General features: G+C 44.2%; 1 protein-coding gene across 6 annotated transcripts in view; it reads right to left on the reverse strand.

Annotated features, from left to right (window-relative positions):
• Nucleotides 1–24526, reverse strand: part of ARNT2 (aryl hydrocarbon receptor nuclear translocator 2) — a 214929-nt gene that overhangs the window by 81514 nt on the left and 108889 nt on the right. For all 6 annotated transcript variants that reach the window (XR_005216382.1, XM_037833232.1, XM_037833235.1 and 3 more), the window contains exons 6-8: nucleotides 9589–9691; nucleotides 4955–5020; nucleotides 4551–4636 (exon numbers count right to left, since the gene is read on the reverse strand). Coding sequence is in view for 5 of the 6 variants with exons in the window: in XM_037833232.1 (XP_037689160.1) it covers nucleotides 4551–4636; nucleotides 4955–5020; nucleotides 9589–9691 (255 nt within the window). In the remaining variant the exon portion in view is untranslated. The remainder of the gene's footprint in view (nucleotides 1–4550; nucleotides 4637–4954; nucleotides 5021–9588; nucleotides 9692–24526) is intronic.

Below are 24526 nucleotides of genomic sequence, written 5' to 3' on the forward strand. Positions count from 1 at the left end.
ATCATAATCAATTTTCAAACATTTTCATTACTCCAAAATAAAGAAAAAAATAAAAAAAGAACACCCAAACCATCCCATATCCCTTATCCCCCTCTATTATTTATGTATTTCTGTCTTAATATAGTCAAATGTATCAATTTTTTATTTAAAAAATTGTGCCTTTTATATTTTAAGAAATCTCTTCCTACCTGATGTTAAAAAAATACTGTCCTCAATTTCTTCTAAATATTTGAAATTTTGCTGTTCACAAACCCAAAATTTATTTTTAGATATGGTAAAAGTAAGTGATCTAATTTTATCCAAGACTCAGTTATTAACAGACCAGCCTTCTCCACCAAATTAACTTAATGCTTCCTGTGTCAGATACGTGAGTCTCTGCAATTTTATTTTGGTTCACTGTCATTAGTCTTTCATTTTAATTACTAATAGCTTAAAAAACTTTTGTAATTTGGTAATGTAAAATCCCCTCCCTCTTCTTACTTTCTTCAAATTTGTCTTGGATAATCTTGGCCCTATACCATTAAATATGAATTTAAGGTTCAACATATCAAGTTTTGAAACTAATTTATTTAAAAATATTTTGATTGGAATTGAGAGGAGTTTATACATTAACGTAAGGAGATGCTTCCCATCCTTGAACATGGCATACCTAAACTTCTGTTTTGATCTTCTTTTTTTGTCTTGTCATTCAGTTTTATTATTTTCTCTCCCAAGTTCTTACATTACCTTTATTAGACTTATTCCTAAGAAATGTATATATATTCCTAAGAAATGTTGTTATTAGGTATTGTTGGCCAAACTGCATCTCCCAAAAGATATGTTGAAGCCCTACCGCTGGTACCTGTGAACGTGATTTGGAAACAGGGTCTTGCAGATGTAATCAAGATGAGGTCATACTGGATTATAAGAAGAGACACAGAGACTCAGGGACACACAGGGAGAACACCATGTGATGATGAAGCAGAGACTGGAATGATGCAGCTGCAAGGCAAGAAATGCCATTGACGGCCGCAACCACCAGAAGCCAGGAGAGAGGCAGGGAACAGATTCTCCTTCAGAGCCTCAAAAGAAACAACCTTGCTGAACTTGATTTTGGGCTACTAGCCTCCAGAACTATGAGAGAAGAAACTTTTATTGTTTTAAGAAACTAGTTAGTGGTAACTTGTTATGGCAGCACTAGGAAACAAATACGCAGGAAGTGGATATTTCTAAAAAATCTGTATTTTTAATTTTTTTGCTTATTCTGTATATTTATCTTATATCCAGCAACTCTGTCAAATTCTTGTTATTTCCAACTGCTTATAGATTATTTTAGATTGTTTATGTATACACTATAACATGTGCAAATAACAACAATTTAGTTTTTTCCATTCTAACTCTCATTTATATTCAGATTTTTTTCATCTCTTATTGAACTGGGTTGGGGTTGCCAGTAGTATGTTGAATGAAGGTGATAACAGAGGACAGTCTTTACCCATTCCCCATTTTAGAAGGAAGGCTCCTAATATTTAACCAATAAGCATGATAGATGCAATAGGCTGGTAGATACTTTTTTTTTTTTTTAATCACATTAAGAAAGTCTCTGCCTCTTCTCAGGTTAGAAATATTTTTTGTTTGTTTCTGGTTTTGTTTTGTATATTTTAACTACAAAGGAACTTATCCCAGGGAACAGGGGAAGACATGCTGTGGCTGGGGCAAGGGTGAAAAATAAAACTCTCTCCCTGTCCTGGGCCCACACCAGACTATAGCTGGGGGAGAGGCAGGAAACTCTCTTCCACAAAAGACCTGCCAAATATACAAGGCAGCATTTGGCTACCAAGGGGAGAAGGAGCAGAATCACTGAGAAAACCCCAGGCACAAAGGGTCTTCCTAAGATTGAGGCTGGATCAGCCAACCAACACGAGGCTAGCAGGCGCTGAGTAATAAGCAATGCCTATTCACTGCTGGGGAAGGGGTGAGAGAATGGAGAGAGGCTACCTCTGAGGCACAGACACACAGGGAAGGCTGAAAGCTGATGTTGAAATAGAAACAATGATAAGAACACTCAGGCAACCCAGCTCCCACCCTAAGCACTAAGAAGCAGTGCTTCTTATCCAGGGGTGATTTTGCCTCCCCCTGCCCCTCCCTCCCAGAATATTTGGCAATGTATGGAGATATTTTTGTTCTCACAATTTGGAGTGGGGTTGTGTGTTACTGTCACCTAATGGGTAGAGGCCATGCTTGCCGCTAAATATATCCTACAATGCAGAAGATAGCCCCCAAAACAAAGAATTATGTAGCTCCAAATTTAAATAATGCTGAGGCTGAGAAACCCTGCACTAAAGAAATTCAAAGACAGGGGTACATAAAAGGTCATCAAAGCAACAAAAAAAATCCAAATCCAGCTCAACTCTTGACTAGATTGTCTTAACCTTCCAGAATAATGACCTAGGAGAAGAAAAGGCATACCCACTTCCAGGGATAAATATTATTTATCTCAGTCTCTATGGCCTACTCATGATGTCTAGCAATATATTAAAAATTAGAAGACACACAGAAAAGTAAAACAATCTGTTTTCAAGAGACAAGGTCCTCAATAGACCTAGTCTCAGAGAGGATCTAGCTGTTAGAAATTTAAAATGATTATGATTAATAATTAGTGGGAAAGATGAACAATATGCAGAAACATGGGGAATTTCAACAGAAAGTTGGAAATTATAAGAAAGAACCAAATGGAAATTCAAAAAATAAAAACACAACACACAGAGAAATTCCTTTCATGGGTTCACTGGTGCACTTGACACAGCTGAAGAAAGAATCAGTGAACTTGAAGATAGGTCAATCTAAATTATCCAAACTGAAGCACAAGAGAAAAAGACTAGAAAAATGCAACTAAGCCCCAAGAGCTGTGGTTTAACTTAAGTTTAACTGAAATCCCAGAATGGGGGGGGGGCACAAAAAAGAAGATATATTTGAAGAGATAATGGGTGAGAATATTCCAAAAATAATGAAAGATATTAAAACACAGATCCAAGAACCTCAGACAACTCCAAGCATATTAAATACCAAACACATACATACACACCATGTAGACACATCATAATGAAATCGTAGTCAAACTGCTGAAAACCAAAGAAAACAGAAAATTTTGAAGGCACTCAGAGAAAAAAGGCAGATCACACGGAGAGGAACAGTGATAAGAATTACAGAAGACTTCTTGTCAGAAACGATGCAAACCAGAAGACAATGAAGTTATATCTTTAAAGTGCTGAAAGAGTTAACTCAGAATTCCATACTCAGAAAAATATTTTCAAAAGTGCAGGCAAAATTAGAACAGTCTACATATGTTTTGTGTGTGTTTGTATATGTTTGAGTGTGTGTGTGTGCATTTGTCAGATAGAGAGAAGAGACAGACACTGAGATGACCCATGTACGCTGTGATGTAGAAGTGTTCCTACAGTGTACTTGTGATCTCCCTGAACCAGGGAGCAGATATTACACGATCTTCCTGATTATGAGTCCTGGTTCATGTGGACTGTTCAAATATGGACTCTAGCCCATATGCTGCCCAGGTTTAGGGTTTTGATATCTTATGGGAGGCTTTATTCCTACACAGTGCCCTAAGCAGGGACAAGCATTCTTGTCCCTGTCCTGGGTCAATGAGTAAAATTTTTCTGCTCCCCCTAACATTGCCCTCCCAGAATCTTGGCTTTATAACAGTGGTTTCAGTGCTCCTTTTCCTGTTTCCATATGGATGTTAAGATCAAATTCCCTAGCTATCAGGATATGCATCTGGATCTGATATTCTCCTGGACTGCAGTGACATCAGGTTGTGTGCTTACCTTTTCAGCTATAAATTCTCTCATTTCTGGCACCTGCGTATTTCCCTTTGCTGTTCTGCAAGCTAGGATATATAGCTATATTTGTTTCCTATTATGTTTTATTGAGCATTTCTGTATTTGTAGCAGGGACATGGAGAATTGCAATATGCCAATAGATTTCTTATTAGCTATGATTTTATACTTTTCTCCAGATTTTATAAATTATGGTTGACTATCCCAAACTTACAATTTTCTATTTGGCTCTGGTAATAATACTACATTTACATGAACAAACTAATGTGTTTTATTCTATAAAGCCTTATTAATGCTGGTTTCAATAAAAGCAGGTAAAAGGCAGTTAAAAGCTAATTTTCCTTCAAATTTTTTCAGGTGAATCTGGGATATGGCTTCTATACCACTGGATTTCATATGGCAAAGATGGTATACTAAGCCTTGGCTATCACCATCATCTCAAATTGCCACTCTGCCTTTGTAGAGTGCTCTGGGTGACAGTGCAGAAATGAACTGCTAAGGCTCCAATCACCTTTGTAGGATTAGTTCTCTTTAGAAACCTTTCTTTCAAATGGGAGGAACTCTTCCCAATTACAAAGATCTCTATGTCCTAACTACAGAGAAAAATCAGACCCTGCCTCCTTGTACAAGAATACATTTCTAACACGATACCCATGCACATGGTAAGGTGGGAATGGCATTCAATTCCCCTGGAGAAAATCTGTGGGTTCAGCTTACCTGCCGGTGGCCAGGCCTTAATGTATCCTGTGCAGTGGACCACAGCATACTGGGCTTCCCCTTCCTTCACAGGGCCAAGGCCATTCCTAAAGAAAGAATGTTTGTGAAAGTGTTTTCATCAGATTGCAGGGAGGGTGGGAGCAAAATGAAAATGATCTAAATTCCTGGGTTCACCCGTTTGCCTTGTGGTTTTGAATCTTGAGTTCCCACCATCCAGTTTCCCTCCTCCCACATGATCTAAAAGTTCCAAATAAGTTTCATCCAACTCCTTATTCTTATTCAAGTCACTACAAGCTGAGGCACTGGTCTCTGGGTCCCCTCTACTCTCAGCCCCTCTGAGTTGATACTCCTTAGCTCTCTCTAACAGCACAGCCCAAAAGCAGACATCAGCAAGTCTGACTGACCTGAACCTTTTCCTCATGGTGGTTATTCTGTTTAAAGGAAGGTGGTCCAAAGGAGCATTTCCACACCTAAGAGTTGATAAATACATTAGAATGAATGAAGACCCAAGACAAGCTTATAAAACACATAGTGCTGTGGTCAAGTAGATGTGCCTTAATGAGGCTTCCAGGTTTATTTAGGAGACATCTATGGCTTATTTCCTCCCAAAGTGTAGAAGCAGGCTTGGATGCCTTGGAATTTCAATTGTCACCAAAGGCAAGGAGAGAGTGACCCACTTTTTAATGTATACAGAAATTATTGCAGGGCCCAACCCAGATGCTGGAGACCTACAGAAAGACTAGAGGAGCCTGGCCATGCTCAGTCCTGGGGATCACTTCTGTGTAACTGGGTGGCTTTCAGGAAATAGGAAAGGGGTTGATGATGGCAACCAAGTCTCTTCTGGCCATCAAAGAAAATGTTGCCAGTTAATGAGCAGAAGCATCTTCTCAAGCTTTAGAATCAGTTATAGAAACTCTCCCTCCTCCCCTGCAATGTTCTGGCACTAGGAATAACTAGGCAGCTGGAATCCTGTTGATAGCAGAGGAGAATGTGGGGATGGAGAGATGCGTAGGTAAATAATCAGGTCTTTCTGACTCCTTCTCTGCAGGGGATGTGAGATGCCACATTGTCCACTCTGGAGGACAGATTCTGCTTCCCCTCTCAATGACCTTCTCAGCATCCCAGCTCTGTACATCCAAAGCCTGCACTGCAGCCAGGCTGTGACCGGTGCATGGTATGGTCACTCTTTACACGTGTTTCCAGATCTGACCACACGACAAGTAATATCCTTGATGTCTTAATGTTCAACACAGCAAACACAACAGTCCAATTTTATTCTGAGACCTTGGACAGCTGCCAGTACTGGTGTGGCTTTCACAGCAGGCTCAATCCATGATATGGCTGCCCATGATGTTGGCATGATGCTCTGCCCTTTTCTGGCAGACTATATTCAGTGACTTTCTGAAACTAAGCTGTCATATGCTGCTTTATTTGGACGAGAAGGTTATGCTCTCAGCAGACAGCAGGCCTGCCCCCCTCAGATGTAAAGCTGGGCAGTGTGGGCTTGGCACCAGGAACCAACCTCAAGCAAGTTCCCTGGAGTGGGACCAGGGCAAAGGGGGGACTGCCTGAATTTGGAGGACAGGGCAGTGATAACGGCCCTAATGGTATTTTAAACAGGCTACTAATAGAAACGGTGTACCATGATGCTGCCAATAAATGTACTAATATGGGAACTGCTTGGATGGTGCAATTAAACTTTTATGTTGCACCCCGAGCTAGGATGGGCTTTTCCTCTATTGACTGGAGCACTGTAGGAAGGACCCTGCTGCAGCCGACTACTTTAACTGATGGGAGGTTATCCCTGGGGGGAAGGCTGATACATCTGAATCTCCTCCTGCCAGATGAGCAGACAGGCAGACAGCATTCAGACACTCAATACTAAGTTAAATGGAAGCTTTCGGGTATTTTGTCACTCCAGAATCATCTTGTGACTTGGGGCAGATGATGAAGGGGATTTCATCAAGGTCTTCTGGAAGAATTCCAGATGTTTGGCCTGGAGAGGAGCAGATTTGGAGGAAAGGATGGCTATACTCAAATCCCTAAAGGGGCATTTCTTCTTCTTAAAAAACAAAAAAGGAGCAGAATTCTCTGCTGGCTCGGTGGGCCCAGCCAGAGATTAGAGAGCCAGGCCCTGCCTCAACACAGGCCACCTTTGTGACCTGGAGCATATTAATAGTCTGCAGATTAATAGATTTCACTTAAAAAGAACATATACGTTAAAAGATTACTTTGAATTATGAGAATGATATTTATTTTAAAACATCTATTGTCTGGAACTTCATAGTATCCAACAGATGATCAAGTATACATCACAGTTCCAGTAGCAAATGACTGGATGAAAATGACATCTGTGAATGGCTCAACTGAGCCCAGGTCTGAGACCCTGAGCATCAACGGTGATGGGGAGCTTGGTGGAGAAGAGGAGGTTGGATAGTGCAGGACATGGCTGAGGGCTAAACCAAGACCCGTGCTGCGTGGAATCATGTGGGCTGGCTTTGTGGTAGCCATGATTTGGGACCCTCCATTACTTCCTCACCTCTCTCCGTGTAGCCCTTACTCTTATGCCTTGTTTAAATGAGAGTTGGCTGCTTTAGGAAAATACTTGCTAACCTGGATCCATCGCTTCATGGGAAGGCTGCAGGTTTTGGAGTGAGACCGTTGTCAGGAGCGGTGCTCCAAGACAGCAAGGGAGAGAACGGGTCAGGGATGGCAGGGACAAGCTTCCTTCCTGGAGGAGGCGGAGGCTCTGTCCATCTTGCTCACCTGCCTGGTTCTTCCTGTGCAATTGAGAGACTGATCCTCCACCCTCATTTTTGGGATCCATCAAAAGCAACTGGCAGCTGATCACTCCTCCCTCCTTGAAACTTCCTTCACCTTCTTGTCCTCCTCCCACTTCCTTTGCTGCTCCTTCTCAGTCCCCTTGCTGGTTCTTCCTCATCTCACCGATGCAGGCGTGTCCCAGGGCTCAGCCCTCTGACCCTTCTCTACCGACACTCACCTCCCGGTGATCTCATGAGGCCTCAGGGCTGCAGGTACCATCTCTATGACTTCAGTCCCCAAGCCCACAGCTTCAGTCCCAAAGTCTCCCTTGAATTCCAGAATTATATGTCCAACTGTCTATTCAACTTCTCCATTTGGATGTCTGCTGGCTCCGTCTTTGAAATATATTTAAAATCAGAGCAATTTTTACCACCACCATATTCCCAGGTTTTTATCCGCATTGTTACAATAGTCTTCTCAGTTCTACCCTTGTTCTCTGTGATGGTTAATTTTTAGTGTCAACTTGGGTAGGTATGGTGTCCAGTTGTTTGGTCAAGCACCGGACTGCTTGTTGCTGTGAGGGAATTTCTAGATAGGATTCACATCTATAATTGGTCGATTACAATCAAAAAGAAGACTGCCCTCAGTGATGTGGTGAGTCTCCTCATCCAATCAGTTAGAAGTCTTAAAAGCCAGATTTGAGGATTTCAGAGGTCAGAAGAATAGAGACACAACCTCAGCAATGGCTCTTGCTGAAATTTTCAGCCAGCCAGTTTCCCCTGAGGAATTCAGATTAAGGACTTTGGCCTCCCGTTTATCAGCATGTCTAGCTTGCGGCCTGCCTTATGGAGTTTTGACTTGGTGGCCCCTGGGGTTGCGTGGACTAATTCCTTATAATAAACATCTTACTATGTTTCCTGTCGATACGGTTTCTCTGGAAAACCCCAACATATTCTGTCCCCAGGCCATCTGCCCCAGTTTACTGCCCTTGTGAAGCCCCAGTCATATTTGAAAATATAATTCAGAACATGTCACTGTTATGCTCAAACTTCAGTGGCCTCCCATCTCATTCAGGGTAAAAGCCATGGGATTTGATACCTGCTACTTCTCTATCTCGTTTCTTCCATTCCTCCTCGCACCTCAGCCCTGTTCACTCTGCTCCTGTGACAGTAACCTCCCTGGTGCAACTCACACATGCCAAGGACAGCTGTGCCTCAGGGCCTTTGTACTTCCTACTCCCTCTACCTGGTGTTATCTCCCTCTAGATATTCCCATGTCTCATTTGCTTGCCTCCTTCAGGTCTGTACCCAAACATCGTCTTATCAGTAGGGCTTTCCCTTAATCACCCCATACAACATACAAATTAACAAACTCCTACTACTTCTTCTTCCCTCTAAATTTGCTTTATTTTTCTCCACAGCAGTTATCACTGTCTGAAATATATATTTGCTTGGTATTTTGTCTACTGTGGATCTCCCTCACTAAAATGACGTTTCACGAGGGCAGGGATTTTATTGACTTTGTTTAACACTGTATTTCCAGCACTTTGAAGAGTGCCTGGTACAGGCAGGTCCTCAACATAAATTAGTTGAGTGAATGAATGAACGAATGAATGAGAGGCATCATTATCCCTCTGGGGCCACAGGGTTGAAGGCACAGGGGTACCTGAACTGGCACTGAGGATTCAAGATCCTAGCTCTCCCTCCTTTGGGGACATGACTAAACTCCCCCGATTACTCCAAAGTCCAGTCACTCCTGCATTTCTTCAATAACCACACATTCACCAAATATGTGCAGAGCATTCTGCTGGATGTTGTGGGAGGTTTAAAGAGGTACAAATCACAGCTCCTATCCTCAGGGCAATAATAATTTAGATGTGGAGCCAACCAACAATACAATGATTAAAGACCAATTAAAGGAAATAAAAAAGTATGTGTGAAATCAGTGGATCGCATACAAAAAGATACATGGAGCCTGGGGAGGTTGGATTTGAGAAGGGCCTTGAAGAATGGGTAGAAAATTGGGAGACACGATGGACAAGAGATGGCAACCTAGAAATGGGCAGAAAATGATGGGAGATCAGACAAGGTGAGGAGGCCTTTCCAAGACAGACCAAGGGGTCTGTAGGTTTACAGGCTGAGGTCAAGAAGATGGGAAGTCATTGGATGAAACCAAGTCTGCACATGTGATCTCAGCAGAGTGGCTGAGGCTCTTAATGGTAGATCTTAAAGGGGCAAACCAACCACACCCATTTGCCCTGTTCACCCAAATAGACCTCATCCTGCAGATGAAGGACCGCCGCGAACCCATACACATCCTCATGGACGACTGCTGCCCTTCTTTCTTGACTGTCCCAGTCTTCAGGTCCAAGATCCGGCCTGGGGGAGAGAGAGGACAAGTTCATAAACCTCTGCCTTTGATTGGGAGGGTGGAGTGGGGAAAGCACTTTCTCCGAATGTTCTGCTAATGAGGACAAGTAGAAATTATTTGCTTCTTGGAATTCTCAACATTCTTTGGCAGAACGTACAGGAAGAGTTGAAATCCATACAATTCAAAGTGCCTTGTTTCCTTCAAAGAACAGTCTACACTTATTGTCTCTGCTTTGTTAAATTCCAACAGCTCAAGTCACTCCAATTTGGCTCTATCCCACTCCTCCACAGAAACAGCTTTTGCCAAAGTCACCAACAACTTTCTTAATGCTGAATCCAAAACATGTTTCTTTGTCTTATCTGACTGCTTTGTTATCTTGACACTACTACACATGGATTCACTCTCAAAAATCTCTATCCTTGGGTTCTAACATACCGCTTTCCAAACTTTTCTCCTGTCTGCCTCTTAATTGCTAGATTCCTCAAAGGCTCCAGCCTCAGCCACCATCTCTTCTCATCTTATATGCCCCCTACACAATTTTATCCACCCCAAGGTTTTAATGATCACCTCTGTATATGGTAATAATCCTAAAGCTACACCACCACCCCCAACCCTCCCTCTCCTGAGCTCCCAATTTACACCACTGGCATCTGACTCTATATCTCAAAGGCAGCAACACTCTCTCCTCCCCAAACAACCAAATACTAGCAAGAGCATCGCCATCAACACAGAAACCTAAGTCAGAACAGAGATGTCATCTCCAAGTCCCTCCTCTCCCTCACCCCCTTCACTCAGTCAGTCCCTGTCTGTCCATCTCTTCCTCCTCCCTCACCGGACACATGCAAGGACCTCCTCTCTAACTCCCACATTTCAGCATCCTTTCTTCCTCGTCCACCTTTCACAAGGCTGACAGTGATTCACAACACATATCTCACCGTGTCCCCTTTTGCTTAAAACTTCACTGACAGGAACTCCTTCCAAAGTCCTTCGTAATTTGGTGCCTGCCTGCCTCTCAGACTCATCTAATCTATATTTCCTGTCACTCTCACATCTCATACGCTCTACCAGTCCTGGCCTATAGATATATAATATAAAGCCAGTATTAGGCATATTAAAACAAAGTTCAAAGAAACAGGTGAAATTAATTTTAATAACTTATATAAAGTATTGCCATTCCAACATGTCATCAATGGAAACAATTATTAAGGAGACATTTTGCATTCTTTTCCTCATACTAAATCTTTGAGATCAGTGTGTATTCTATACTTAAAGCACAAATCAATTGGACTAGCCCTATTACCAGTGCTCAGATCATCTGTGGCCAGTGGTTCCCGGAGAGTACAGAGTGTAGCTCTGGACCTCTGCCTCTTCAAACCACTTGGCGTGCATCCCTACCTGTACCCTGTGTCCTCACACACTTGCAGATATGGTCCCCTCTGCCAGAAATCCTCATTCCATCCCATGCGAGCTGTCCTGGTGAACTGCTACTCACACTTAGGACGAGCTCAAATGTCACAACCCCTGGAAGCCTTTTCTGGGTTTTCAAGCTGTGTTTCCTGTCCATTTTTTCATTCTTTCATCTTTCACTCATTCATTCAATATTTATCCAATGCTTTTGATGTACTAGGCATCTTGGAGGCTCTGGAGATGCAAATATGTTCAATATGGTCTCTACCATCATGTCTAGTGCAAGAAATAGACCTTTCTATTATAACACTTAGCACAGTGTATTGTGATGGTTTAATTAACGCCCACTTATCTTGTTCCTTGAATTCTGTGCCTCGAAGGGAGGAACCTCCTTGAAAAATGTTATATCCCAGCACCTACGACAATACCCATCCACAAAAGTACTTTTCAATAAGGTTGGCATTAAGTAATAAGCAGTATAAATGGATTTTTGCCTCTTAATTTCTCTGGACCTACACCAAAACAGCTCCAAACTCTTCTGCATCCATGACCCACCTTCTCTCCTCCACCCACTCCCAATCTCAGAGGAAGAAGTGCTGAACCTCAGTGTATTACCCCATCCCCTACTCCATTCCATCAACTAACTCCCTTCCTCCCCCTGCTGTTTTCAACTTTTCCCCTCCCTACTGCCTACTATAATATTTAAACATCATCAAATCTGTCCCACCTTAGGGGAAAAATTCTCTCTCAAGTTCCTGTCCTTTCTCTTTCCATCTGCAGTCAGGGTTGTGTCCTCTCTCATCATCTCCATCTCCTGCTTCCCTCACTGGCTCAGGCCACTGCAGTCCACCTTTAGTCACGGTAGCTCCACTGGTTCCACTCTGACCCTGGCACCAAGTCCCGTCTTATTTCCAAATTTAATTCACACTCTCCAAGCCCTCTAGTCCTTGGTCCTTCGCCTCGACCACTCCCTCCTTCTGGGCATACTCTCTCCCAAGACCTCTTTATCCTGCTTCTCCTGTTCTGGTTCTCGGTCCTTGGGGCAGCTCCTCTTCCTCGCTCCAGCCCCTCAGCGCTGGCATTCCCAGGGTGGAGCCTTGAGCCTTTGCTCTCCCATTCCCTGCTGGGGACCCCCAATGACTCCTTTGGCCACACCACACCCCCGACATGTCGATGACACCAAGATGTCCATCTCCACCCAGAACTCTTTTGGAAGCTCCTAGCTGTCTAATTGTCTCTTGGGCACCTCAAAGGCAGATGATGTGCCACATGTCCAAAACTAAATTTGTCTTCCTGTTCAAAGCTGTTCTCTCCACGGTTCTCCACCTTAGCTATGGGTGCCACCACTACTCAGTTGCTCAAGTTAGAAATCTAGTAGTCAAGAGCGTGGGCTCTGGAGCCTCACTGCCTAGATTTTAATCCTGCTTCCCTCACTTACTGTGTGAGTCTGGGAAAGTGAACTAACCTCTCTCTGCTTCAGTTTCTTCATATGAGAAATGAGGATAATACTAGTACTTTCCTCATATGGTTGTTGTGAGGATCAAATGAGTTAATACATAGACTGCTTAGAACTGCCTTTGCTCATAGAAGGTGGCTTACAAAGCTTATTAAATAAAGAATATGGAAAGCTCAGCCCAACATCTGATCAGTCATGAATATTCTATCATTTCCACCTCCCATAAATATCTTTGGCCTGCCCACTTCTTCTGTCTGCATGGCTACTGCACTAAATCTGTCATTCTTGGGGGCGTGCCTGGGACCACCACAAAAGCACATCATGGTCTCCTTCCTTCGGTCTTACCCTCTTCAATCCATGCTCTGCATTGCAACCAGAATTCTTTATTTGATACACAAAAATGCTTTGTGTGTCACTTGTGTGACCCCAGGCACTGAGCCTCACTGACCCACAGTTCTTTTCAATAAAGTGGAGGAGGAAGACCTTATCCTCAGGATGACTGTGATGTAACATAGATATGTGTGATTTATGCACAGAAGGCAAGCAATAAATGTGGGTTTCCTGGGAGACATAAAACAAATGATCATGTTGCACTCTTCCTGGAAACCTTTCATGTGTCCCACTACTGGCTCCCAATAAAACCTCAGTCCTGCAGCCCAGTGCAAAAGTCCTTCCAAGACTGGCCTCTGCTCACGGCCACGGCTTCCCCTCCCTACCTTCCTGCAGACCCCACACCTCCCCACTGCTCCAGCCACCTGACTGCTGCGCTCTCATCTCTGGGCCTCCCCAGCAGCTCCCTCTGCCTTAGACAATCCCCTTCCACTGGCCGGACTAGCTCCTCTTTATCTCTACAGCTTGCTCAAGGTGTCACCTCTCCCTCTTTTAACAAATAAGGTAGATGCTGGCTGATGTAAGCACAATGAATACAGTGGAGAACTAAACAAGCCAAGAGCCTCATGTGCTAGTGGGCTAGAGAGAGAACAAAAAGTCCAGGAGATAGGACAGGACTGAATAGGATACATTACTAAGTGGAGATAAGTGCTATGGACAAAAATAGAGCAGAATAAGCATGAGAAAGTGACCCTTTGCAATAGTTAAGTTGGATGGCTTTCTATCACATGAAATTGAAAGGGCCTTTAAGAAGGTACCTTCCCCAAGCCGACAGCAAGCCCTGGGTCCCACTGCTCCAAAAGGAGAGTGGGGATTAGAGGGGTAAAAATGTGTCACCTCCCTCTTCTACACTCCGGCAGTACCCTGTGCTCCCCTTTCACCCACTCTGCCACCCCACATTAGAACTCGCCAGCTCTCTACATCAGCACCTACTACAGCAGGTGGCATGTGCCAGGCTTCCCTTCACACAAGGACAGGAGCTCAGTGGGGTGCACAGCACTGTACAAATTCCAGCAACTGCTATCATGCTCAAGCTGACTTCCCCTTCTTTAAGCAGGATGTGTACCCCAGAATTCCACTTGACTGAGAAGCCAGATCTTGGTCTGTCGAGAGCTCTGGCGTGGCCGACATGGAGGGGACCCTGAGCATTTGCCGATTCTGTGCTGTCAGCTGTGCTTCGGTTTGACACCTGTCTGTTTCATTCACAGACACTTCTCTTGTAACGGCTGTTTTAGTGTAAATTGTCACTTGCTTTATCAGCTACCAAATGGCAAATGGTTTCAGCTGTGAAGCAGGCCAGCATGAGAGTCTGTCAAATTCCAAAGTGTGCTCTGAAAATAAATCACAGCTGCGAAGCCCATGAGCAGCGGAACATGAGGAAATGAAAAAAACACATTTCCATGATCTGCTGTCATGACCCTGAGAGACAACTGCCTCGACGTTTATTTCTCCATGTGCTTCTCTGGTTTCCTTAGGCACAATGAACCCCCTTTCCAGGCTCCTCTGGAATGGAAGCATGCCTAGCTTTATACACTAGGTGTGTTCTTGAAAAGTTATGCAGAAATTGGATTTGTGACAAACTGAATAGCCGTGAGATGCTTGAAAGCGCAAATCCCACTGTGTTGGGATGTGAATCACTCTCTGTCCCACAGCTGACCCGAGTGTTGAGCTTGCTTACAATGGGGCTCTTTGCAGGGAAAACAGAGCCACACAGGAACTTGCCCCACCTTCTCCTTCCCCACCTATAAACACACCTGCCACAATGTCTCCCTCCCCCCCACCTTCCTCCAGCCTAGGGTCCAGCCCAGGGACCTTTCTGCCCAGGTCCTGGATCCCATTCCCCATGAACCCTATTCAACATCAGCCCACATCCATCAGATTCCCATGTGAACAACATGGATCTCAAGCAAAAAAGGAAAATCCTAAGAAAATGTGGGAGGTGGGGGAACCAGTGTTCAGATTTGATGGTTAGAGCCTCATGAGACCACAAAGCAGGGCATAAGAAAATCCTAAGAGGTGCTCTGGTCTAACCTCTGCCAATGCAAGTTTCCTTTCAGCGATGCTTTGACAGATCATCTTCCAGCCTTCCCTTACACTCGGCAAATACTTTGCAAGCCAGGAAAACTGGGCAGCTCAGAGGGTTAGAAAGCTTTATCTTACCAGAGTCGAAATATGTCTTTCTAGAATATCCACCCAGCAGTTCTAGTTCTTTTCTGAAAAGCAACAAGGGGAACTTCTAATTCCTTTTCTGTAGGATTCTTACCTTTGGGTATTTTGAAGCCAGTTATCAAGTTATCAGGACTCCATTTCCCTAAATCTTCCCTTTAAAAACTCTGTTAAGCCTAGTTCCTCCTTTTTAAAACCATGTGTTCTCTAGGCCTCCCCTCACAGCAGCTACTGCTTCTCAAAACCTCCAGCCCCACCACCACCACCCCTCAGACAAATTTGAACTCATCAGTGTCTCTGGTATTTTCCTATTCCTCCAGGAGACAGACAGAATAATGAGGAACAGCACAGTGCTTTACAGTTTACTAAATATATTCACTTACATTAATTTATTTAAGCCTTACAGCAATCCTGGGAAATAGTTATTAATGGAATTCCCATTTCACAGATGTGAAAATTGAGGCTCAGGAAGTTTAAGTAAATTCTGTCAGATTAAGCAGCTAGCAAGTGAGGGACAGTTACTTCCACCCAGGTCTTCTTACTCCAAGCCCCTCGCCTTTCCCACCACATCCCTGTAGCCTCAGCCCTTTCCTTCCTTTACAACGTTAGGAAGAATTATCCCAAAGTGACAGACAGGGCAGTGGAATCTGGGGCTGACTTAGGAATTGGTTTCTTTTTGGTCCCTTCACAGAGCGAGGAACCAAGATGCACCTAATCTTCCATGCGAAATCCCAGCCGTCATTCCAAGAGCATCTTGTGTGCTTGGCCATACTCACTTCAAGTCCCTGCTCTAAACCCTCACGTCCTCATCTATCACATGGTAAAACCCAAGTGGCTCCTTCTCTTAAGAATGTGGCCAAAAGTCACAAGAGGAAAGAGGGAGTTGCTCCCCAAAAATTATGACTGACAAAGCTGCCAAATGGCCTCTGCCTGAGATTCCCATCTCCGACAGTAGGCAGGTTCTGCTGCAGTTACTGCTCTAGATTTGATGTACAAATGTATGCTATTAGCGAGTTAACAATATACTCCAAACCTGAATTGTGCTCTTTCAAAGTGAAATGGGCAGCAAGGATTGGAGATACAGCTCTTTCATGTGTGAGCTGTGTGAGTTTGGGCAGGTCACTTAATTTCTCTGTGTCTCAGTTTCATTGACTGGAAAATGGGATCATACATGTCTATGTTGAAGAGTTATGTGAAGATTTATATGTAGGAGCTCAATTAAACCCCTTTGAGAATTAGAGTGTAAGTGGTTCAGCAAGCTCCACTCAGGAAGTTTACAAGCCTGAGAGGGACCCTCTCCTGGAGCAGAGAGCCTCGGGCCGGCGGGGTGGGGATCTCATCTAAAGTGCCAGCCAGCCCAGCCCCGGTCCCCCGCTCTCCAAGGGGACAGGGCACAGCATCCTGGCCTGCTCAAGAGTAATGCACAGATCAATGCCAGAATTTACCCTGAAGCTAAAATGTCGAAGGATTATATCTACATATTTATCCCTTATAATGTTTTTTTTTAATTCTAAAACTAGTCTTTTTAGAAAATTCATATATACAAACACACACATATACACACAAAATAAGAATCCCAGATAATCTTCCTCTCCAGAGAAAAACACTGTTAACATTTAGATATATTTCCTGTCAGTCTTCTACTATAAATGCCTGCTCTTTATTTTAATTAACTGAGGCCTCGTGACATACATTTTTCAAATTTATGTCACTTAACATTAACTCATAATGTTTTAATAATAAACATCATTTTAAAGGCTCTATTACATTACTTGAGTAGGTAATTTACTGTTAGACATTTAAGTTGTTTCCCAGGTTCTCCAAAGGGCGAATAATGCTGTGGTGAACATATATGTTCAAAAAAATAGAAACCTGTATCAACTTGAGGATAGATTCCTAAAAATGGAATGTTTTTAAAGCTGTTAATGCCAGTGCCCTGGTCTACCTTTAAAACTCATCATGAATGCCGTGATCAACAAATTGACTGATATTCAGTTTTTCTCCTCTGTGAAATGGGAATAAGAATTGTGATGTACCTTAAGGTTTTAACCATAATTTTCTAAGACAGTTGATAAATGCAAAATGCTGAACAGAGGTCAGCAAACAATGGCCTGAGGCCCAAATCTGGCCCTCTGCCTGTTATTCTTTATAAAGTTTTACTGGCACACAGCCACAGCCATCCATTTATGTACTGGCTATGGCTGCTTTCACACTACAAAGGCAGAATTGAGTAGCTGTGAGGTAGCATATGGCTCACAAAGCTTAACATATTTACTCTTGGCCCTTTACAAAAAACAAACAAACAAACAAAAAATTGTTGACTCCTGCTTTAGAAGAACGATTATAGAGATTCTAACAGTGGAGTACCTTTTTCTATGGCAGAAGGCTCTTCCTTAATCGTTTCAGTAAACTGATTTTTAAGTATTATTAAGGCCAGTAGTAACTTTTCAAAAAAGAAGATTCAGAAGTTTGTCTTGGATAAGATCACAAAAGAAGGCTTTGTGCACATAAAAATGCTCCCTAGGCTACAACAGAAATACAAATATAAAATAGAATTATTTCATCAAAAGAATCCTCAAGAGAACTGGAAACATCTTATCTTGGTTATAAAAGGAGGACAACCACGATAGCAATGGGAGAAAAAACAAGAGAAAATGATTAGCTACAAAAGCAAAGCAATGGCTCCATGACGGACTGTATTTGATTTGGTTCCAAAAATGGGGACCTGGAGGCTGGAAGATACTTTGGTTGCTGTTCCAGTGACAGCGTGTTCTCATTCTCAAAAGGCTGACCCCAGCCATTATAGCAGCTGTGCACCCAGGAACAAAATACTCCCCACAACGCTGGAATCTAAGCAGCATGCAGGAGGCCTGCTCCCAAACAAACTCTGGAGCCATGAGCTACAAACAATGGACCTGGGAAAGAACAGGCTTTCTGCTACTAAATGTGGATGACTTTTCCTCATATTTCATTATCTTTGGCAGGTATTTGGAAATGGATAAGAGTATAATTCAGCAATACACAAGTTGTAGTCAAAACATTTCCTTTACATGCCAGAAGAGGGGTCTCTGTTGGGCAGCAGAATTCCATTGGGCCATGTGTCACTTCATCTCCCTGGCACTCGTCCCCCCCCCCACCACTGCAATGCTTTTTTAAGAAACATCTCTCATGCTGTTCCTTTATGATGAAAGTCAAAAGGAGTTGCCATTTTCTTACCAGATCGCACCTCCCTGGCCATAGGGATTGGCTGAGGACTAGGCACCCGCCATAAGCTGGGCCAATCCGAGTATCTCTCCCCCTCCCTGTCCACAGTGATTGGGCCTAGGACTGAGGGCACGATCTAATCAGCCCAATCAGAGTCCTGTGCAGGCAAAGTGTGACCTTTTCCACCTGTTCTCCTCTTTTTTCTTAAATCTGAGCCCGGGGAGGTTGAATTTGAGAAGGGCCTTGAAGAACGGGTGGAAAGTTGAGAGACACAATAAGAGGTGCCAACCTAGGAATGGACAGAAACTTGTGGGAGATGGGACAAGGTGACAGAGGGGTAAGGAGGCCTTTCCAAGACAGACCAAGGTGTCTGCATGATCACATGCTGAGAAGTCAAGAAGACAGATGTCACTGGAGTGAAACCAAGTCACTGGAGTGAATTCAGCAGCAATGATTCCAGCTTCATGGAGAACTGGGTCTAAGGCAACAAAACTGACTCAAAGAAAGCAGTGGAATAAAAACCATGAAAGAGCGCCCTCATGGTGTTCGTCTTTGATACCAATGAATTTCTACTTTTTATGCCTAAACTAGTTCAATTTTTACTTTCAGTCATTTGCAACCAAACAGCCTGGACCAATACAATCATCCCTTGCCTTTGACAGGAAGAAGAAGGCCAAGGGAATTAACTTTTTACTGACTGAGCACTGTTCTAAGGGCCAGTTATAGAAATCTTTCACACATATTATTCTGTTTCATTTACATAATAACCCTAGGAAGTAGGTTACTGTAGATTCCAAGGTAGGGTGGAGATGGAGCAGTAGGCGCCATCAGCCCTGGAGGGGAGAAATATTTTATTACTGATACTCCCAAGAATTGCTGATGCATGGTGATAATGAAAAGCAGACTACGGTTTAGTAGTCTTTATTATTGCTTTTTGAATTCTCTATGGGTAAAGCATCATCTTATTGCCTACACCATGGGCAGACTCCCCCACCAAAGCCCCCTCCTTGGTAGCCCCAGCAGGTTGCATTGTTCCCATGAGGAAACTGAGCTCAGAGACACTAAATAAGTCACCCAAGGTCGGGTTCACAGCTGGGAAGTAGGGAGTCAGGATGTGAACAAGGGCTGCCTAACTGCAACGTTCATCTTCTTTTAACAGCATCAACCGCTCTTGGAAGATTGGAGACCACTCCCGAAGCAGAAAATAAGATAGCACCCAACAACAGAAGCAAATGGCTGTTAGGGGGACAGGAAGGTCAGCAATCTGCAGGGGACTGCATGTGTGGGGTTGTTTTAGGGTCTGAAACCTAGACTGGGAAAACCTGGCTTTGTGTTTTTTTTTTCCCCTTAATTATTTTTGCAGGCCTATTTATTGCTTTTCAGTTTTTCCTTCTGATTTAGTAGAGACCTTTTAGTTACTCCAGGCTATCTCAGTCATTCCTAGGAGAATCAGGAAAGTGGGTCTGGGTCTATATTTGGGAGGAGTTACAGAAGGAGGGCAGGCATGGTTAGAGCGACCACTCATCCAGTTTTGCCTGGGATGGTTCTGGCTTTTGCTCTGGTCTCAGCATACAATGTTAGTAGAGGCTCCTTTCACTCTCAAAGTGCCCCCCAATTTGGATGACAGATAAGATGTATGCTCACCGACTGCAAGGTGGCAGCAGAGGAGGTCAGAGTGAGAGATAGATCCCGCCCCAAGATGGTCGAGAAACTTGGCTAGATTCAAGGCCACCTAGCCCTGCCTGTCCCTCACTCGAGCTCATCTCTACTCCCTGACAGGTCTGCATTTTGTCTTTAGAGGTAGGAGGGCAATTCCCTAAAGAGCCCCTCAGAAAAAAAGTGGTGTGCTGTCAACCCAGTATCTGGTCCCTGGCAGAAAGGAGGGGATGCAGTCAGGTATGTTCATGGAGGGTTAAAGCTCATTTGAGTTCAATCAGAGGGAGTCCACACACAGGCAAAGTCTGAAGCTTGTTCTTCAAATTCTTTCTCAGGGCCCCAAGAACAGCTAGTTATACCTCATACTGTTTTGGCCTGAACTGAAAATTCAGGGTTAATACTTTACATCAGGAACATTACAAGAGTCAAATTCAGATGCTGAACTTGTGCAAACACTTGGAGACTAATGTGAAATTGAAATCACAAAATGAAATGTAATAGGATGTCCTTCTCTTTCCAATTTCCTCTCATATTCTTGCTCTGGAAAGAAGGCCTTTCTTCTTCACACTGTCCTCAGCAAAAATACACTAGAGACCTCCCCTCGAACACTGCTCTACTATTTCAAATCTGCACCCGTCCACTTACTGGTTGTCATGGGGCAGTGACCCTGTCTTATCCCTCCCAGAATCCCTTATGGCCCAGTGTTCTGGTTTGCTAATGCTGCTGAAATGCAAAATACCAGAGATGAATTGGCTTTTATAAAGGGGGTTTATTTGGTTACACAGTTACAGTCTTAAGGCCATAAAGTGTCCAAGGTAACGCATTGACAATCGGGTACCTTCACTGGAGGATGGCCAATGGCATCTGGTAAATCTCTATTAGCTGAGAAGGCACATGGCTGGCATCTGCTTGCTCCCAGGTTGCATTTCAAAACGGTATTCTCCAAAATGTCTGCATCAGCTTCCAACGGTCATCTTCAAAATGTCTGTCTCAGCTACAGCAGTGAGCCTTTTATGTCTGAGCTTATTTAAGGCTCTAGTAAACTAATCAAGGCCCAGACTGAATGGGTGGGGCCATGCCTCCATGGAAATACTGAACCAATAGTTTCCAACCCAATCCACACTAATATGTCTGCCCCCACAAGAATGCATTAAAGAATATGGCTTTTTCTGGGGGACATAATATATACAAATCAGCACACTCAGGGAATGCTGTTGCCCTAAACAGAATGGGACCTGTTTTAGTTATCTTTTGCCTTGGATCAAATAACCATAAATGTAGCAACTTAAGACAGCACCCACCTATTAGCTCACAGTTCTGTAGGTCAGAAGTCTAGGTGGGCTCAACTCGGTTCCCTGCCTAGGTTCTCAGAAGGTCAAAATCAAGGTGTCAGCCAGACTGGGCTCTAATCTGGAGGCTCTAGGGAAGAATCCATTTCCAAGCTCATTCGAGTTGATGGCAGAATTCAGTTCCTTGCAGCTATGAGATGGAGGTCCCCGTTTCCTTGCTGACTGGGGGCTGGGGGTGCTCTCAGGAGTCCACTCACAGTCCTTGCGAATGGCCCCTCCAACTTCAAAGCCAGCAATGGTGTGTTGAATCCTTTTTGTGCTTTGCCTCTCTCTGACTTTCCCTTCTGCCATCAGCCAAAGCAAATTCTCTGCTGCTAAAGGGCTCACCTGAATGGTCAGGCCTTGCCAGATAATCTCCTTATTTTAAGGTCAACTGACCTGGGAACTCTGCTTACATCTGCAAAAGCCCTTTATAGTAGAACCTGGATTAGTGTTTGATTAACAACCAGAGGACAGGGACTCTGGAGAGCCATCTGTAGAATTCTGTCCACCACAGGGCCCGGCATTACGACTACTTGGACAAGTGTCTTGCCTCCCTTCCATGAATACAGGGGCCACTTGTTGAGCATCTCTGAGTCCCCCAGGCCAGCGTGCCTCACACATGGTGAGTATTCAATAGCTCTGTTTTGAATCACAACCACCTACTGCAGAAGCTAAGCTCTCTTGGCTGTTCGGCGGCTGAATTACAACTCCTTACATGTGCCTTTCCATGTTCCATGTGTCTCTCTTTTCTCTATTTTTCAAAGGATCCTTGAAGAGTCAGGACTAGGGCTTCTCTCCAAAGCACCCCCCAACCCAAGCCTAACAAAGGCAGGGAAAGACTGCTGACACCCGCTGAATGGCAGGCTGGGTGTGCCCCACTGACCAGCTTGAACTATTTAATCCACTAGATACACTGGCACTTGTGTCTGGACGGGGTTTTGTAAGAAAGGATACGTGGTTCAATGCAGCACCAGTGTGACACTTTCTTACCCAGCTTGAGTTACAGGCTACCCTCAACTCTACCCATGCAGCCCCCGTGCTGGACGGTGTTCTCCTTGTCTCATGTATGATGCTCATGACTGAAGCTTGGAGGGAAGAAAAGGGTGCTGGGCATGTGGTGAACTCAGAAAGAACAGACTAGAAAAGACAGACTAGCCACCCCCAGGGTGGAAATAGTCCACAGAGCAATCATTTTTTCTCTGTAGAATATTGTCAAAAGAGGGTACATGGAAGCTCAGGAACATCCAGACACTGGGTGGGGAGCAAGAATCCCACTGAACTACAAAGTGCAAGCTACAGTACTAAGCAAAATGGCCCATATTTTAGAGGGAAAGGAGACATTGTTCCCACCTAACTATAAAACCAACTCAACAAGGGTCTGGAGGAGAAGTCTGGACAAATTACAAAGGCAGCACAGAGCAGACAGAGGGTGCTTCCTGTCAGAGGGAGGAAAGGGGCTATCAGGGAAAGATTTGTACAAGAGGGGTGTTAAAAGAGTCCTGGAGGTTCAGAGAGGTGCAGGTGGAGGGGAGGGTGCCCCAGGCCAAGGGACCAGGGCACGGTTCTGCGAAAGGGGAGGGCAGAGTCTGAGAATGGGTTAAAGTCCTCTCTGGTTGGCGCTTGGGGGAGAGAGGCTGGAGAGGTGGGCTGGGGGCCCAATCCCAGAGGGTCAGAAAGTCACAGGCAAGAGAAAACAGGGATTCAAACCTTCAGGGCTGTTCTGCCATCTCTCACATGGAGGAAAGAAAGCCAGAGACTCCAGATGTTTGGGAAATGTGCTTCTGACAGGCCCAGCTACCCCTTGATGTTGTCGGCAATAAATATCAAGTATACTTTGCAAAGGCCACATCATATTGTAAAAACACAGCTTCCACCTCCCCAGAATTGGCTGCAGAAACTCACATGATTTGCATTTCAAATGCAAGAATATCAATAATTTAGATTTTAGAAGCAAAAACTTGCAAGATTGACATGAATATCCAGTGCTATCCATATCTAATGATAAGGGAAAAAGCAACACTCTACCTTGGGGACAGAGGCCCCCAGCTATCTGGGGAGAGCACTGTGTGATGATGTTCATGGAGCAGAACTGGTGCTCCTGGCCAACCCACCGAAGTTTTCAGGTAGTAGGCCCAGGTTAATGGGGAGCCATCCCCCTTTGAGCCTTCTTGCTTTTCTGAACCAAGGAAAACAGTGGCAGGGGTTTGGGTTAGGACTCCAGTCTGTGACCACGGAATAAACAGGAAACAAAAAGGCTCACAGGGCCCCCTGATTAGGATGCCACAAAGGGACTGAGCACCGTGACAACAGGCCCTGTAGACATTCAGAAGGAGCATTCCTGCCAAGCAGCCTGGTCCAAGTGTCACTCCTTTCCTCTCCCTTCCCTACCATCTGGGGAAGGTGCTAATGAGATGCTAACTAGGATGGAGCAGGCAGCAGGATGGCAAAAGGAATGCAATGAACAATCTGCATAAAGCATCCATGACATAATCATTTCATGAATAATTAAAAGAACAGGACTGGGACATTTGGGGCAAATCTACACCAAGGGGCAGAGAACAATGCGGGAGATGGGCCACGCTGCCTCTACCACTTTAACAACTGGGCCCTCGGCGCTCTGGAAAGCCTCAGAACTTAACCACTTTCTCTAGCATTCACATTCCAAACATGACATGGAATCAGGGGAGCACCAAGTGCTGCCGCCTGCTGCTCTGCTATTCATTATAAAATCATCACCCCATGCTCCCCCCTGCGACCAGCACCTCTTCTGCTATTTAATCTGTAGACAAAAGTACAAATTCTTCATCCTGTTTAGAATATGCTGGAGTGTGATTTAAAGAAATACATTCCTCTTGGGTTATCATGCTACAAAAATGATAGACATGCAATCCTGAGGGTTTTAATTTTAACAGTAAATTACTCACCCTCTTCTCCCTCCTCACCCATGGAAGGGCAGGAGGGTGCACGGAAAGAGGTCAGACTGACACAGAGTTCAAGAAGGCATTTTCGGCTCGTGCCTCCTCTCCCTCTCAAATTGCTAACGAAGTGATTGGAAAATACAAAAATAAGGGGGAAATCTGTATCCATGCAAAAAAACATTGGAAGGGGACTTAAGTAGATCAGAGACAATGAAGGACTTCTGCAAGGACCAATGCTGACAACATGGCTGGAAGTAAGTATGAGCAGCCCCATGGTTCCACAAACAGAGGGGCGGGCTGCCTGGGAAGGAAATA

This window comes from Choloepus didactylus, chromosome 4 (assembly GCF_015220235.1).
Source record: "Choloepus didactylus isolate mChoDid1 chromosome 4, mChoDid1.pri, whole genome shotgun sequence".
NCBI classification, from domain to species: Eukaryota; Metazoa; Chordata; class Mammalia; order Pilosa; family Megalonychidae; genus Choloepus; species Choloepus didactylus.